General features: G+C 42.3%; 1 protein-coding gene across 6 annotated transcripts in view; it reads right to left on the reverse strand.

The window, feature by feature from the left end:
• Positions 1-17,716, reverse strand: part of AGPAT4 (1-acylglycerol-3-phosphate O-acyltransferase 4) — a 41,666-nt gene that overhangs the window by 17,721 nt on the left and 6,229 nt on the right. For 5 of the 6 annotated variants that reach the window (XR_014154794.1, XR_014154795.1, XM_081855194.1 and 2 more), the window contains exons 3-7: positions 7,509-7,678; positions 6,690-6,851; positions 4,581-4,734; positions 743-845; positions 437-512 (exon numbers count right to left, since the gene is read on the reverse strand). Coding sequence is in view for 4 of the 6 variants with exons in the window: in XM_081855194.1 (XP_081711320.1) it covers positions 437-512; positions 743-845; positions 4,581-4,734; positions 6,690-6,851; positions 7,509-7,678 (665 nt within the window). In the remaining 2 variants the exon portion in view is untranslated. Of the gene's footprint in view, positions 1-436; positions 513-742; positions 846-4,580; positions 4,735-6,689; positions 6,852-7,508; positions 7,679-16,367; positions 16,464-17,716 lie in introns of those variants that run through there. The other variant, XM_081855197.1, reaches the window with a different exon arrangement.

Raw genomic sequence — 17,716 nt, forward strand, 5'->3', positions numbered from 1 at the left:
CCATTATCTTGTGCATGGTTCATGGCAGAGCTCAATAATTAAAGTCCCAGTAGCAGGAAGAAAGCAGCAGACTTATGCTCTGTTGCAAAGGGTGTGTGTGTGTGTCTCCCCTACCTTGCCTCCTCCTCGATTTCTAAACACAAATTAGGGGGACCAGATTCAAAAGAGAACAGGGCTTCTCCAACTTTTAATAGTGGTGTAGAAGAGGGGATTTCAGCAGGTGTAGCTTGCTGCTGATATCCTTTCTTCTGCATCATTAAAGGTGCAGGAGCCCTGTCTTCCTTTTGCAACTGGCTACACCAACACAGATGCAGAGAGTTTCTGCTGTTTAAAATGCATTAGGAAACACAACTACTGCAGGAGACTGTCTGCAAAGAGGCTGAAAATCCATGTAGAGCCTTTTATCATCCGAAGAGCTGCTGAATAATAAACCAACCTTCTCTTGATAGAGTTTGTGAAGCCATTTAGAACATTCCTGCTCATCTTCTGGGATTTCCTCTAATGGAATCCGCCTACAAAGGATAAAGAGGAGAGAAAGAGAAAACCGCTTGCTACCATTTGCTATATAATTAAAACCAACAATTATTAAATTAGAAGTGGGCAAATGTGTACAAATTCCAATCTAAAGCCATATGCAATCGAGTCAAGAGTGCATCAAAATGTATTAGCTGGTACAACTTGTACAATCAACAGTTTGGGTTAAGTATATTAAGGAAGGAAATAGCAAAGGGAATATACTTACCTTACATATAAATCTGCTTGGTATTTTTTCCCATTTAAAACTCCCAGCAAAGTTGGATTCTCATTATTTCTAAAGTTCAGTGTAGAATCATACACGGCTGAAACTACAGAGGAAGAGAAGACACCACACGCTATGATTGCTATCACAGAATGATTTTTAGCACTACTGAGCTATCTCAGGGAGCATCACTTATAAGTCCCCTGCCTCCATCCAACGGTGGAAAATAATCACTTGCTATAGGCAGAGACGGTGGTTTATTATGTATTTACTTTTAAAAATACATACTACAACAACTGATAGGGAAGGACACTCAGAGGTAGGAAAGAAAGTGAGCTGCCTATCAAAAAACAAATTAGAGCTCGAATCAATCAAAAGGACAGATCCGGAACCACAAATTACACATAGCAAATGAGTGTGAGAGCTGTAGGAAGGCACATGGTAAGTGTGGCTGGAGCAAACCAACACCCGGCTCTCCAGGATGTTGGATCTGCCACATGAGACATTTTAAAGAAGTGGCAACCCAGTGTGTGGTGTGACGTCTGCAGTAGCAGATGGCTGAAGACAGGAGAAAGGCTTGGTGCCTAAGACAACATATGCAACCACCTGCAAACCTTCTCCAGAGGGTGGAGGTGGCACCTCAGCAACTAGGTGCAATGGATACAGCAGCCACACCATGTCCTGCACACACCAAGCCAAGGGAGGCAAAAAGTGGATAGTTATTTATTGACAAATGCGCGCGCACACACACACAAGCTCTTAAGGTGCACCAGATATACATGCACAAACACACATATGTTTTCCAGGTTCTTTTTCCAGCGAGGCAAGAGCATTTCATGAGAGCATCCTAGGAAAACATGGGATTTCCTATCCCTTCTCCTGCAATATACTTGGTATTCAAAACGGTGGAACTTCTGCCAAACTGAGATCAGACAGGCCCACTCCTGGCTACATTCAGACTCTCTAAATCCAGCAGGCTAAAAGCCTAAGGTGATGTACAGGTTCCTGTTTGGTTTTATTATGTTTTTATTGTTTTGTGCTATTATAAAAGCTACTGATTAAACGGTGCATAAAAACCTGAAATAATAAATAGCCGGTTTTCAGTTAAACTATTTGGTTGTCCAAAAATCTTACAGAGTCAGAAGATGGGCAATATTCCAGTTCATTTCAAACAAATTCAAAGACTGTTTTAGCAATAAGAAGCATGCTATTTCTTGCATCCCTTTTGCAGGCATATACAGCTGCCTGGGAGAATGGCAGAAGATAGGAAGAAAAGAAGGTGGCATCTTGTTTAGAGCACATTCTCAGTTAACAATCTCACTCTCATTCCGAAGGCTGATCATGTGAATGTAGGGAAAGGACTGCAGCTCCAGAATTCCGGCAGACCTAAACTGCTGTGAGTAAAATGAAGATGAAAAATGGCCTCTAGAGGTTGTGCTTTCACTTTCTGGAAGTGATGGGTAAGCCAGTAACTGCTACAACAGTAGCGTGCAAGTCCGCGATACAAGATGAAGTGACAAATTGAATTAGAGATCTAAGGAAAGTGCAGAGAGCTTTATACACCAATTAAAATGGTCCTCTGAAAGGAAAGAACTGTAGTGCTTGTTTGGCTGAAAGTAAGTAGAGCTAATGATCCACAATTAAGCTTGTCAGCTCATATCATTCTGGCACCACACTCCACAGCCCTATTTGTCATTGATCTTTTAACTCTTGACTATCCGGATTTTTGCTGAACATTTCATTCAGGATGGAAATTGCTGATATTTTCTCACCAGGAGCAGCCAAACTCCTAAAAATTTTGAGTAATTTACCTTTCACAGCAATCTTGCTCAGGCCAACTGTAAATAGGTCAGTACAAAAAAATGTAAGTGTGTATATGTGTGTGTGTGTGTGTATATATATATATATATATATATATATATATATATATATATATATGAAATCGAATAATGCAAAACCACACATATCCCTCCCTACACTGATGTTACAACCCAAAATGGGCTTATTTTTGCTTGTCCAACAAAAACTACTGAATCATTTGATGTTCTATGGCATAAATATGAGGGCAGGAGAGAGTCCTAAGCACCTCTTCTCTTTGATATGATTTTTTTAAAAAAAGAAAACAAATCAGAGAGCTCTGAAAGAAATTGAAATCTATATAGATATACATCCCAAAAAGAAAAAGAAAAAAGAAAAGTACAGGTCAGGAAATAATGGACCAATAAGCTTCTCTATAACGCTATATTCTATTACCTCAGGGCATCTAATAGCAGTCTATTTAGCTGGGAAAATGCTTATCACATATATTGTGCTAAAGGACAACACATAAAGCAAGGAAATGTAAACTGGAGAGTTCATGCAGTACCTTTGTGCCAGCAAGCAAAAAAAGATTTGGGACAACCAAACTGAAATTAGGACAAAAGGGAAGGAAGGGGCAAAGGATTATGGAGCTTCTTTTCAGTTGGCTAAGAGGTCTGGCAGGTGTTGCTGAAAAATAAATCCTATCATCCATGGCCATTGACCATGATTGTTGGGGCGGATGGGAGCTGTAGTTCACCTATCTGCATTACAAAGCAAATCACAAAAAGAAAACCCGAGAGTAAGTTAAAACATATCAATTTTGCAAAATTATCAAAATTTAAAATAACATCCCCCAAATAGTTTAGATTTTTAAAATCCCCTTGACAGTTGACACTGTTCTGAGCCAAAAAGGTAACCTATAACTTTCTCACTGTTAATACATAGTATTTTCTCTTGTCTAGAGAAAAAAGTCATGGGGACCATGGGTTCATTTGGATGATCATGTCTCAGCTTTAAAAACCACACAATGAACAAACATACTCTTTCTTTCCTCTCTCCTAGCAATTAAACCAGGAAGCCTTCTGTTAACTACAATTCCTGGTTCATTTGACCTGGGAGGCCATGGTTAACAAGCTTCAGAACAAGCCAGAATATTGAGCCAACCTCAAACCATAATTTAATATCCTGACTTGGGAAACTGGTTGATGGAAGACTTCCTGGCTTGTTTGCTCCAGCTGCAAAGGAAAGGATGAAGGAGCTTCATATGCAGTCATGTCTTGTTCATATCTCCAGTTATTAAGCCAAAATACAATGGTCAGAATGCAGCCATTTGGAGGAGGGATCTGATGGAAGGTGTCAGGGAACTGCTATCAGCTCAGTGGTGAGAGGTGGAAAGGCAGCTGGATTACAGAGACCCCCCAAAGATCGTGGGAAGCAGCACTTCCTCAGCGGAGGAGGGAGGTCCCGCCTCTAGTGTGGAAGAGCTGCAGGGCTCTGAGGATGCAAGAAAGAGCCACGACACCGTGCCTGAGCAAAGCGGGGAGGAGGGAGGTCCCCCTTTACCCAAGCCTTCCCTGCGCAGTAGGTTTTCACGCAGAGAGGGGAGGCATTGGCTGGGGGTCAAAAAACTACTCTGCAGGGGAAAGTTTAAGGACCACCCACTCGCAGATTCTGCTAGTGTGTGAGCAAGACATGGAACAGAGGCATTCTGCATTGTAAATGTTTTGCACCAACAATAAAGCCTTTGAAAAGACCCGTGAGGGACCTTGCCTGACCGCTCTCGAGCAACCACACTGATAGGCATAACAGAAGGGAAGTAGCGTTATTTTGAAATTATCACAAGTAAATTATCATGAGTAAGCAGAACTGCCATTAAGCCTTTACAGAAAAACTGTTGGTCTAATTTAGTGGCTGATGTGATCCAGTGGCAACTGCTGCTTCTGTTTTAGTTTAGACACTTATTTAGTTGCAGTATGCAGATAACTCTGAAAAAAGATTTCAAAATAATATCTTGGAAACTTTTCCTTGTGCAATTCCTTACCTACATTTCTCAAACACTGGACGGTGACAGCAAATCCCTTTGTCCGTGGCAGCAGGTGATATTTGAGCTTGGGTAGGCCTTTGGCTTCAGCTACCTGCATGCTGATTTTGTGTTTTTGCTCTGTGAACCTGGTGCCTTCACAGTGAATCAGGAACTGGAAGAGAAATATATACATACCACCAAAGAGCTTGATAAGGAAGAAAAACCGACTAAAGAAATAACAACAACAAAACCCTGCAACGAATTCATTCCATTTTGTTGTATACCAGTGGACAGTTTACACAGATGAAAACAGATGACTACTGCTGATGCAGTATGTTAATGCAGCATTTCAGATAAATCACAAAAGTGCAGCTGTCTCCAAAGGCATTAGGAGAAAGCCTAACCACTAAGAAAGGTGCATCAGGCTGCAAAGTGCGTTACGCAGCACGAGTGTGGAAGCATGGATGACTCACATGGCTCTTATGCATACCACAATGCTCTTTCCAACTATCTGCCAAATCTGGTATCTGTCTTAAATAGCTGGCCACAGAATAGCTCGGTATCACTGGGGGTATCTGCTTCCAGAGACAAATACTAGCTTCGTAGGAAGGAGCTTCCCCAAGATCACAGCAGAACATGCCATTAAGTACCAGTCCCACCCATTCATCTCTAGAGCTCAGCCCTCCCTTCAAGTGAGGCCAAAGAGAACTGGAAGATGCTTCATGTGGACTGTGTAAAAGAGGGGTGACTTTGGAGGAACATGGCAACATGGCCCACCCAGGCAACATGGCCCACCTCCCCAGGGATAACATAAGGGTCTAAAGGTAAAGGTAAAGGGACCCCTGACCATTAGGTCCAGTCATGACTGACGCTGGGGTTGCGGTGCTCATCTTGCTTTATTGGCTGAGGGAGCCGGCATACAGCTTCCGGGTCATGTGGCCAGCATGACTAAGCCGCTTCTGGCGAACCAGAGCAGTGCATGGAAACACCGTTTACCTTCCCGCCAGAAGGTATTTATCTACTTGTACTTTGACGTGCTTTCAAACTGCTAGGTTGGCAGGAGCTCACCCCGTCGCGGGGATTTGAACCGCTGACCTTCTGATCGGCAAGCCCTAGGCTCTGTGGTTTAACACACAACACCACCCGCGTCCCTAACATAAGGGTCTAACTTCAAGCCAAAAACGAAAAAGAGCACAGGAGAACCATGCTCCACTCCTTCACAAAGGTGTCACTGAAGAGGTCTCTAAAGCAGGCTTCCATTTCCTTATGGGAAATGTTCCTTCTGATAGGATGCTCTCATGCTCCTTTTGATCCATCCAGGATCACTTCCTATGCAAAATCTCTTGGGCAGGTGCACTGCACTGCCCAGCCAAAAAGAAAAGCAAAACAAACTAAAAAATCAGGACTGCTGCTCACCTGACAAGCACCATTCTAAGCTGCAAATGAGAGTTCACCTTTTTTCTGCTTGGAGTGGTGCCTGTCAAGTGCTTAGTGGCAGCTTGCCAGCCCAAAATGGTGGAGGGGACTGGAGCAAGCTAAAGTGCAGGCCAGATAACAGCCCACAGGTCTCCTGTTGGCCACCCTTGTCCTAGAACAACCACACAAGCCTCTAAGATGCTGGAGTTCTTTGGCAAAGCAGCTGATGTGGAAGGGGTTCCTTGAAAAAGGGTAAAAGAGTATTTATGTTCCAAATTCAGAGTTATTACATTTTAATGGTTTTTGTGCCTCCTGAAAATATATGTTTTCTACTCTACTGACGCGGGTGATGATGTGGGTAAAACCACAAACCGTAGGACTTGCCGATCAGAAGGTCGGCAGTTCGAATCCCTGTGACGGGGTGAGCTTCCGTTGTTCGGTCCCTGCTCCTGCCAACCTAGCAGTTCGAAAGCACGTCAAAGTGCAAATAGATAAATAGGTACCACTCCGTCGGGAAGGTAAACGGCGTTTCCGTGCACTGCTCTGGTTCGCCAGAAGCGGCTTAGTCATGCTGGCCACATGACCTACTGTACGCCGGCTCCCTCGGCCAATAAAGCAAGATGAGCGCCACAACCCCAGAGTCGGTCACGACTGAACCTAATGGTCAGGGGTCCCTTTACTTTTACTTTACTCTACTGCCAAGTGGTTTACCCAAAAGTTTTCAGGATAATCCCGGAGATTGAGTAGGGCTTGCATGACATTCTTCCGATCTTCCTCCCACTTTCGTGTGCAGAAAACTATCTCAAGGAAGTACCACATCCAGCCAATGATTGGCATAGAAGCAAGCTCTTTCTTTGCAAGTACTTTGGAACTCTGAAAAACAGAAGAAAAGGCAGAAGAGAATAGTTTATTTAAATAAAAGGCAATATATCTGTAACATGAGGAGGGATAATTAAAGAGACACCTGTACACTTTTTTATATACATTCATGCATCCCTTTGGAGAGAGCATCACTGGAATAACATTGCAGCAATGTGCTCCAAATGCCCTCAGCCAGACAACACCCTGGTCACTGTGCTTTGAATTAATCATTACTATTACAAAGCAGGGACATGCAACTTGTTCACAGTCCACCAACCAAGTACGGCATCTTATGAAGAAGGGGATAAATATCTTGGTTTTGTTTCTTGCTTGAGATTACTCAAACGGGATTGTCAAGCATTTAGCTGGCCATGGTATACAACTGATTGGTAGGTTTGAGATACACACACACACACACACACACACACACACACACACACACATATATATCAGGCCCACATAACCTGTGATATACCACCATGCAACATTGAGCTCATCCTCTTCTTCAGCTAGTTCTACTCTTCCAAGCCAATAAAAAGGAAAGTCATAAAAGTGCCAATTTAAAAAAAGAAGATGCACAAAGGCACAACCCGAAATCTAAGTGACCTCCGATTTGCTTCATAGAGTTCCTGTAAAGGGCAATTGATTGAAATACTAGTCAAGACTCACCCCTAAGACTCCAAATCTTTCGCAAAAGTTCCAGCTACAGAGAAAGTCAATTTCAAAGTTGTGATTAAGGATTACTATGGCATTCTCTGTCCCATACTTTTCATAATTCTGGGGATCCGTGTAGAGTGTACAAGTTGTGCCCGACCACCATTCCAGCAACATCACCAATTCTGGAACGAACAAACAAATCAATGAATACACATTTATAACATAACCAGAGGTTTTGTTAGAGCATCCATTCTTGATTCCTCAGAACATATTTATTTATTTATTTATTATATTTACCGGTATATCCTACCCTTCCTACCAAGGCAGCCCATGGTGAAAATGGATAATAATTGTCTAAGCAGAATCCTGAAGCACCAACAAACCAAATACAATTATACACAAAGCAGGGCCTGGTTGTAGGAAACATAGAGATCATTATATCCCTTTAAAAGCACTGGATGAAGGACTTAGGTCATAGAACTGTAGAGCTGGAAGGGAGTCAGAGGTTCATGCAGTTCAACCCACTGCAATGCAGGAATATGCAGGAATATACAGGGATCAAATCCCCGGGACCTTGGCATTTTCAGCAGCACACACTAACCAACTGAGGTCCTGGATTTAGTTTTCTGTGGGGTTTTTATTTTTTACCTAGCCTTTTATATTATTGTGAATAGTGTGGAACAGAAGACAGATCTCAGGAATGGAGACAGCTGACAAGCAAGGAAACTAGGAACTGATCTTTTGCAACACATTTCCATGGGGGGGGGGGGGAAAGCATGCATTCACGCAAGAACAGCTTAAAAGCTTTTGAGCTAAGGCTGCTATTGTACTACTGTCAGTGCCACTCAATTTATTTATTTATTTTAAAAATAGCCTAACTCTTTGATTTTTTTCCTAGAACAAAAGTATTTCATATCCTAAGTGAAGTATAAAATTTAAGGGGTAAATAGATATTATAGTAGTGACATGACCTGTATCCCAAACAACAGTTGTGCCACATAATTTACATGTGTTTTTTGTAGAGGTGGGACAATTTAAAAGTAGGGGGGGGGCTTATTCCCCTGCCTGTTGCTTTTGTCCTCCACCCCAGTGTTATGGTTCTCCAAGATGCACTTAATTTGAAATGTTCCAGTTACAGATAGGTAGCCGTGTTGGTCTGCCATGGTCAAAACAAAATAAAAAAATTCCTTCCAGTAGCACCTTAAAGACCAACTGAGTTAGTTCTAGGTATGAGCTTTCGTGTGCATGAAATGGTTAACAAAATGGCCCTTTTAAAATGTGGGGTTTGGGGGGGTGTTATTGGGTTGTTCTTAATTTTGATTATATATTTTGTGATTTTATATTCTGATTTTGTTGTGTGAACCGCCTTGAGACCTCTGGGTATAGGGCAGTATATAAAATACACACATACATACATACATACATACCAGAAAGAAGAAAGGGAGGGGGGAATGGATATATGAAGCAGGAATAGCAACTTATTAGAATCTCAGTTGAACTTCAGAACTTGGCAGAGCAAGAAAAAAAATTTTTTTAACCCCACCACCACCACCTAAAACCTTCTTCTTTACATTTCACACTACACTCTTAGAGATATGAAGCAGGAAGAGCAGTGTGCCAATCGCATACTGATGACAACAGACTCCAAGTCCCTAGCTGATCTAACTTACAGTGGTGCCTCGCAAGACGAAATTAATCCGTTCCGCGATTCTCTTCGTCTAGCGGTTTTTTCGTCTTGCGAAGCAAGCCCATTGACAGCTTAGCGGATTAGCGCTATTAGCGGTCTAGCGGCTTTTAGCGATCAGCTGAGAAGCGGCTTATCAGCAGAACAGCTGATAAGCGGCTTAGCACTTAGGGAAAGGGCGGAAAAAAGCGGGGGGGGGAACGCGGGAACTCGCAAGATTTTTTCGTCTTGCGAAGCAACCCCATAGAGAAATTCGTTTAGCGAAGCGCCTCCAAAAACGGAAAACCCTTTCGTCTACCGGGTTTTCCATCTTGCGAGGCGTTCGTCTTGCGGGGCACCACTGTACTTATTTAATGCTAAAAAGCATGGAGGATAAAGATGGAACCCAAAATGCAAATGCCAGGGGGTCAAGCAGAAATCCCCCCGGCACGGTTTTTTGGAGAGAGCCATCCAGGAATAAATGGAACCATTGCAATGCAGTACGGGTGGCGCCGTGGTCTAAACCACTGAGCCTCTTGGGCTTGCCGATCAGAAGGTCGGCGGTTTAAATCCCCGCGACGGGGTGAGCTCCCGTTGCTCGGTCCCTGCTCCTGCCAACCTAGCAGTTGGAAAGCACATCAAAGTGCAAGTAGATAAATAGGTACCACTCCAGCGGGAAGGTAAACGCCATTTCTGTGCGCTGCTCTGGTTTGCCAGAAGCAGCTTAGTCATGCTGGCCACATGACCCGGAAAAACTGTCTGCACACAAACGTCAGCTCCCTCGGCCAGTAAAGCGAGATGAGGGCCACAACCCCAGAGTCGTCCGCGACTGGACTTAACTGTCAGGGGTCCTTTACCTTTACCTTTTTACTGCCATCTCAGACAACTGTTCCTGATGGATATGAAGATCAATAGTATCAGAAACCACTAAAAGATCAAGGAGAAATCAGAAGGGTTACCTTCCCCACATCTTTCTCCTGATAGAAAGGCAACAAATGGTTTTTTCCCCCTCACTGCCAAAACCAGACCAAAAGAAGATCTGGAAAAATTCGCTGCATCTAAGAGTGCTTGGATCTGGTTGCCCACCACTTCCCTCAAGCTTATTTCCCAAGAAAGGGAAATTTGCCATCAGCCTACTACAGATATTTAATATTTTGGTACGTACTTTTAAAATGTATCGAAAGAGTGTTCAGACATGAAAATATACACTGGCAAGAGTCAGCACGAATCGCCTTCTTCAGAACTTGGATACAGAAACTTCAAACAACATTTGATTTTAGTGCCTGAATCAACTGTGAATGCAAAAAAGCAAAACAAAAAGCATTTCCCCTACTAAGGATTAAAGCCACGTAGAATATCAGCCCCGATTGAAGCTCAAAATAGTTCTCTCAAGTGCACTTGAAAAAAATGACATTTAAATCAGGTGTTACTCTGCAGAATAGTAAAATGACTGCATAATTATCCTTCTGTGAACAGCACTCTTTGTACTCAAGTTTCTTCAGAAGGGGGGAGCAAAAGAAAGTGGGTGCCATAAACAGGAAGCCCACATATTCCATTATGCCAAAGCTTTTTATTTGAACAGACACAAATTTAGTACCATGAATGATTCAGGTCTCAGAATTAAGGGATTCAGATTAAACCGTTTGCTTACCTGACGGCTTTGCTCCTCATGTTGAATTTTAAACTTGCATTCTACTGGTTTATTATCATGTGTGTCGTACAAGCTACCGTCACCCCCACACTCCAGGTATTGAGGTGAATATTTTGAACACAGTGAAACAGAACTTACAAAAAATGGGGAGAGGACAAGGGAAGATGCTGTCATAGCCAAAAAAAGTCCATTTTGTATACCATCCACAAAAAAGAAAAGAAAAGCTGCCACTGCTTTGAATGTTGTTGTTTTTTAAAAAGAATAAATATTTTATTATAAAACCACCTTGATATTTTCTGTTGAAGAGTGGTATGTAGGTTAATTAAATAAATATAACAACTCTCCGTGGATTTGTCTGCCTCAAAGTCTTTAACTGTTAACTGAGGCTCACCACTTCAGACCTTCAGCCTCATTCTCATGAAGGGCAGAAAATAGGATGAAGGTTGTATTTATTCCCTGTATTACTCCTAAGTAATCCTCATCACATGTAGTTCCTGGGCATGGCTAGTGTTTCAAACAAGGGATGTAATGCAGAGCAATTAAAAAACAAAATGCATGTATTTAAATGTGATGTGGAAGGTACCCTCGGACGACTACATGCCACATGAAATCATGCGGTATTTGGCCCAGATGCATTGCTGTTCCCTGTTGTGTCCAAAACCAGAATGTGCCAAAACACAGAAAAGTGTTCAACTTCCTTCTCCTGCTTTCTACACCCACACTACCAGCCAAATAATGTTTTTACCGCTGCAACTTTTGCTTCCCTGCTGTATTCAATCAGCGCCTTCAGGGATGAGTAATTATTTGCCAAGTAATTGTTGTTTATTCAGTTTATCTATGAGCCCATGAATGAGAAAAGAGTACAAGAAAAATGCAACAGCACGCACTCATTTGCAGTCAGTTTTTTTTTAAGGGATAAAAATTCAAGGAGCATTAATTAAATCTTATTATTTATAGTCAAACCTTCACTGTACACATGGGGAGGAGTGGGGGAGATGAGCATCTTCAAAACCAACACAATCCAGGAGCTTCCTAGCACTGACTTCAAGTAAAGGTTTTAAAGAAGGATAACAGATTGCCCAATTTCCTGTCAGATTATTGTGGATACACACTTTAGCTTCAAGCACAACACTCATATATTTAAGTAATACTTCTCTCACACATGCATGTGCACATAAAAAACATAGGATATTTATTTCAGTTCTATAGACCAGCTCACATGTATGGACTGTGCAAGGTCAATGGAGGATGAAAGGGCTCCCAAATAACTTTTGTACTCCAGAAAGTAACTGCCTGGCCCTTTCACCAGCTGGATACTAATTCTGATTCATACAAGCCCTGGTGCAAAAACTCCAGAGTGCAGGGGAAAAAAAAATATGGCAAAAGGGTTCCAGAGGGCATAGCAGCAGAAGAGTGGGAAGCTTAAGCAAGACTCACTATATTGAGATGAATAAATGATTCTGTAATAGCAGTTTTACCTCCAAGTTCATGAGCAACACTGTCTTATAAGAACTCACAGGGAAAAGTAGAGAAAGAAAGAGAGAGACAGCATCACAGAGTTAAACTAGGACAGCAGCCTAATTAGCCGACATAAATTATCTCAGCTATGTTGAACAATTTAGATACATTTGAAGAGCTGGCCTCCTTTCCCCACCCCTTAAGCCAGAATTAATGTGGCATAACTAGAAAATAGATCTTGGAAGTTGCCAGGCTATTTTTTTTCAATTCCTAAAAAACAGCCAAATAAACCTTTTCAGAAGATTGCACAAAGTGGGACACATGTTTGCTCCAATGACAAATATTTTAAGCATTCCGCTAACCTTTCCTTACTACCTTAAGGGAGGACTGGCTGAGTTTTACTACTCTCCAGCTCTGCCACTTCAAATGTCACAAGTAACACCTCTAGACAAAACATGTACTGCTGTCATGCCTAGCCTAACTTGTTTCTTCAGCATGAATGGCTCTACATCTACATAAAGAAATTTACCCTGAAGAATTTTCCATTTTGGTTGTTCCGTTTATGTCATGTAGTATGACAGGTACTAGAATGTATTTTAGAGCACAAAAAGGAGATTCCCATTTGCACATAACTTCCAATATTCTAAAAGCTTTGGAGCTCCATATTTTATTACCCTGTTATGATACGGAAAGAGACATTTTATAAGCCAAATCGTATGCTGGGCACACCCTTCCCATTCCTCAGAAAAACTACCATTTTCATTAAAAGCTTCATCTGGCTGGCTGCAGACATCACCTGAGATCACCGCTACACTGAGATGGAAAACCTTTTCATAGCAACTTCCCAGCAACTGATCTGAAAATAGCTATTTCCAAAGAAGTCAACCAGATGGTATTGTGGGGAATATATGCTACAGATTTTCAGTATCCTTTCAAAATACACACACACACACACACACACACACAGAGAGAGAGAGAGAGAGAGAGAGGGGGGGGGCTATAACTGGGATAAAATGCCGTTTAGGAAATCTCATTCCTGATGCTACAGAGTTTGAGAGAGAGAGAGATTTCAAAGTCTAACAGAAGGAAAGGTACGAAATGAGAGAGGGACAGAAAAGTTCAAAAACTTCCCTGAAAAATAAAGGAACACCAATCCAGTGTTATATCAAACACGCAACCTCACAAAGTTGGTTACAGCGTGTGTGGTGCTGATAACACCAAGGCTGAGGGTCCAATCCCCTTAAGGAGCTGCTGCATATTCCTGCATTGCAGGGGGTTGAACTAGAAGACCCTCTGATTCATAAGCCCAGAGTCATTAATAGTAAAGGTAAAGGTAAAGGTAAAGGTAAAGGTACCCCTGCCCATATGGGCCAGTCTTGACAGACTCTAGGGTTGTGCGCTCATCTCACTCTAGAGGCCGGGAGCCAGCGCTGTCCGCAGACACTTCCGGGTCACGTGGCCAGCATGACAAGCTGCATCTGGCGAGCCAGCGCAGCACACGGAAACGCCGTTTACCTTCCCACTAGTAAGCGGTCCCTATTTATCTACTTGCACCCAGGGGTGCTTTCGAACTGCTAGGTTGGCAGGTGCTGGGACCGAATGACGGGAGCGCACCCCACCGTGGGGATTTGAACCGCCGACCATGCGATCGGCAAGTCCTAGGCTCTGAGGTTTTACCCACAGCGCCACCCGCGTCCCCTTGCCACCCGCGTCTACACACACACAATTCCTCCCCCTATACACACCAATGCTCTTACTTGCTTAGAACACAGGTGCTTACACACATTTCTCCCTTTATCCCCAGAGGGGGGCCAGATTATATTTTGGAAAAAAAATATATGAACGAATTCCTATGCCCCACAAATAACCCAGAGATACATTTTAAATAAAAGTACACATTCTACTCATGTAAAAACACCAGGCAGGCCCCACAAATAACCCAGAGATGCATTTTAAATGAAAGGACACATTCTACTCATGTAAAAACACGCTGATTCCCGGACCATTCGCGGGCCAGATTGAGAAGGCAATTGGGCCGGATCTGGCCCCCGGGCTTTAGGTTGCCTACCCCTGGTTTAGGGTAACCCCCATGCAGTCATGTAATCAAGATAAGCCACCATAAGGCAAGCAGGAGCCTTGCTGAGCTAATTAAGAATTGGTTTTTTTCCTTTATGTTTCTTTGTTTCCCAATCCTATTTAAACTAGGGGCTTATTAGATTCTCCTGACTCCTCATGCAGTAGGTGAAACCCCATTTTAAACACTTACCTTTTTATTCTGCACTAAATATATATCCAAAGGCTACTGAAAAGGAGGCAGAAGGAAAGCAAGCAGAATGTCACAGTGTTTTAAATGCCCACACCTAGTGAACTTCAGTCAGAGATTGTCCTCTCAATCCCTAAAGGCTTCCAAATCTAATATTTAGTTTTAACCATGCCAATATACAAATGTAAGCTCAAATGAAAAAGTAGTCTACCTAATGCCAAAAATAAGACATAGATAATTTGGAAAGACTAAAACATTTTTCAACTAAGTTGTGTGTAGAAGAGGTCAGACGGGAAAATAACTCTAAATAAATACTTGGCAAGCGAAAGACAATCCTCTCATTTGTGCAACAATGTCTTTTTCTTCTCTATTAACATTACAGGCACTGTTACAATGGAAAATAAGGAAATCTGATATGCACTCACAAACTGAGTACCGGGGGGGGGGGGGCGCGGCAGCGGCGGGAATTAAACACCATCAACAATGCACTGGAGTTCCATTTTTAGTACTTATTATTATCATCTTATTTCTTCAATTTCTAAATCAAAACGGAAGAATGGTGTTCTAAAAATGTGATATAAAATTTTCCAGTTGAGTCCCTACAAGAGGAGTGGATGGATAGGGTGGGAAAGAAAATTAGCCACTGAAACAGAAAACCAGATGTTTCAGAATACCCAGTCTGGAAAGGCAGCAAAGCCTGTAACAAGTGCAAATCTATGCTGCTTGCTGCCAGTTCTGGTTGTTGGTGCCACACTACATCATGGCAGACACCGCCCCATTCTAGTGTGGGGTGTGGAAATCTGACCAGTGAGTTTGTGCAGGCTCAGAAGAATGATCACACATTCCTTTTCAAGCAGATATCCAGTGCAATCATCTGGATTAAGACAGACAGACACAGAGAAGTTTTTGTAAGAATTAGCATTCAGTCATGTTCTCACCCCCCCTTCAGAAAATCATTCTACAATTTCAGTTCTTGAACAGCTCCAGTGAGTACACTGGCTAGCCAGTGAGAGATACCCAAAGAACATGAAAATTCAATAGGCTAAATCATATCTAGGGATATATTGAAAACCACCCTGTGGTTCTCAGATGAAGGGCGGTATATAAATTTAATAAATAAATAAATATCAGGTCGGGGGGGGTCAAACACAGGGACCCCCACTCACTCTACTCTTACAAACCTATTCTCCTGCCTGCCTGCCACCACTTGCTTTTTTCTTTTTTTAAAGATTCATATTCTTGCAGCAGCAGTTCTCTTCTCTATCCCTGGTTGGGTAGCTTGAGTAGCAAGCATAGGATTCCTCCTGACTTGCTTTCCCCCCCCCCCACACTAGGAATTCAGAAAGAATGTCTTCCCATTGTTCTACTGGCCAGTTTCCTTCCTTCCTATGCACTGTACACTTACTTCACAAGAAAAATCACTCGAGGACACTGAAGGACTAGGACAGTGGCAGAAATCTCATTTCCCAGAGGGGTAGCTATTTTCTTTTATGCCCTGGACTTAATGACGCCTTAAAGATGAACAGGTTTACTCATGTTCTCATGGACAACAGTCCACTAAACCTTATGCCACTGTTTAAGGTGGCAAAAAGACCTTTGTTATTTTAGGAACGTGTTCAAGACACAAGAGAATTTGGGGGATAACAAAAATGACGAAAATACCTAGTCACAAGAAAAGTAGGTGCTGTACCCTTTCATTAAGTTGTTCCAAAAGCTGTACATACTTGAAAACAATTGACAATTTGCACTATGCCCCAAGTAGGCTCACACACTAACTCACTCTCACAGAAAGATGTTGAAAGTACACTCAGCTTCTCCAGCCCTCACAGCCCTCACCTCTTTTATGTACTTTGTTAAAAGGAGAGATATATTAAGACTGGCCCAAGCCTCTAACGATCCTGCTTCTCAAATGCCAGACACATTAAGTAGTGTCACTGTGTCACTCAGCAAGCACACACTGGAAAAATAATTTCTAGACGGTCTAGAAAACATAGAAACAGCATAGAAAAAATAGTCCTTGCACCACTTTACATTTCCCTTGCCGTTTTCTGGATCTAAGCTTGAGGAGAGAACTTTCTTGGGTTCTTCAGTATTTGCTTTGGATTTTACTTTCCACATAACATGGTTTCAACTACAGACTTTGCTTCCTCATTGCTTACCCGCAGACTATAAATTACCTATGAATAGGTTAAATAGCACCAGTCCCTGACTTACCACACACAACTGAGTCTCCATTTCAAGCTTGGTATACAAAAACTTCATTTAGCATATTCTAACCTTGGTCATACTCTGCCATCAGTATTTAAACAGCCATATGTTACATTATTGTGAGAGATAATTCTGATACTTCACATCTGCTAAAGACTATTTCCTTTTTATTGGTCAACTTAACTATTTGTTTAACCATTATTCTACTGGAGTTTCAAAAAACCTGTTGCAAAAATTATTCTTTTCACTGCCACTCCTTTTTCAATTTTTTCCTCCTCCAAGGGCAAGTATTCTAAACTCTCCACTCAGCCCCTGGTTAAGACCAAAGAGCTTTGCCATTCACTGGAGAATGATTTCATCGCATCTATCCAAATGTCATAATTTGTACAGTGTAATTTGATCCAGAGATTTAATAACATCCCTTTGAAGCATACAAGAATAGCTATTGGCATCGTCTTTATTTATTCAGAAAGAAAATTAGGAACCAAGACAACTAACACCCGTGACACACACACACACACACACACACACACACACACACACACACACTATCCCTTTGGTTCTCTTAGAAAGGCAAGCACACCTGTCATCAAAGCAGGCTGTGGGGGAGAAAAATCACTCCTCTGAAAGTGGCCACCAGGGAGCCCGTTACCCGCTATTGAGATTATTCACAGACTTCGGCTCTTGTCTGTCTCTCCAGAGAGAGACTGTTTCAGATAGAGGAAGATTCCCTTGAGTTCAAGGTTTCTTTGGGAGCGGGGGGGTGGGGGGGTGGAACGGGGCATTTTTGAAAGCAGCCAATTCAAGACTCATGCAACTAGAATGTAGGCTGCCATTTAACCAGGGTTAAGAGACTGTGAGGCAGTTGTGTGTGTCCCCTGGTTCCCACCAGCTCCTCCTTGCGATAAAATGGTTTCAAACCACTTTTGTTGTTTCCATGGGCTGGACATACCTTGTGACAATCTCTTACTTTGCTT

This window comes from Podarcis erhardii (genome assembly GCF_964252035.2).
Source record: "Podarcis erhardii genome assembly, chromosome: 3".
NCBI classification, from domain to species: domain Eukaryota; kingdom Metazoa; phylum Chordata; class Lepidosauria; order Squamata; family Lacertidae; genus Podarcis; species Podarcis erhardii.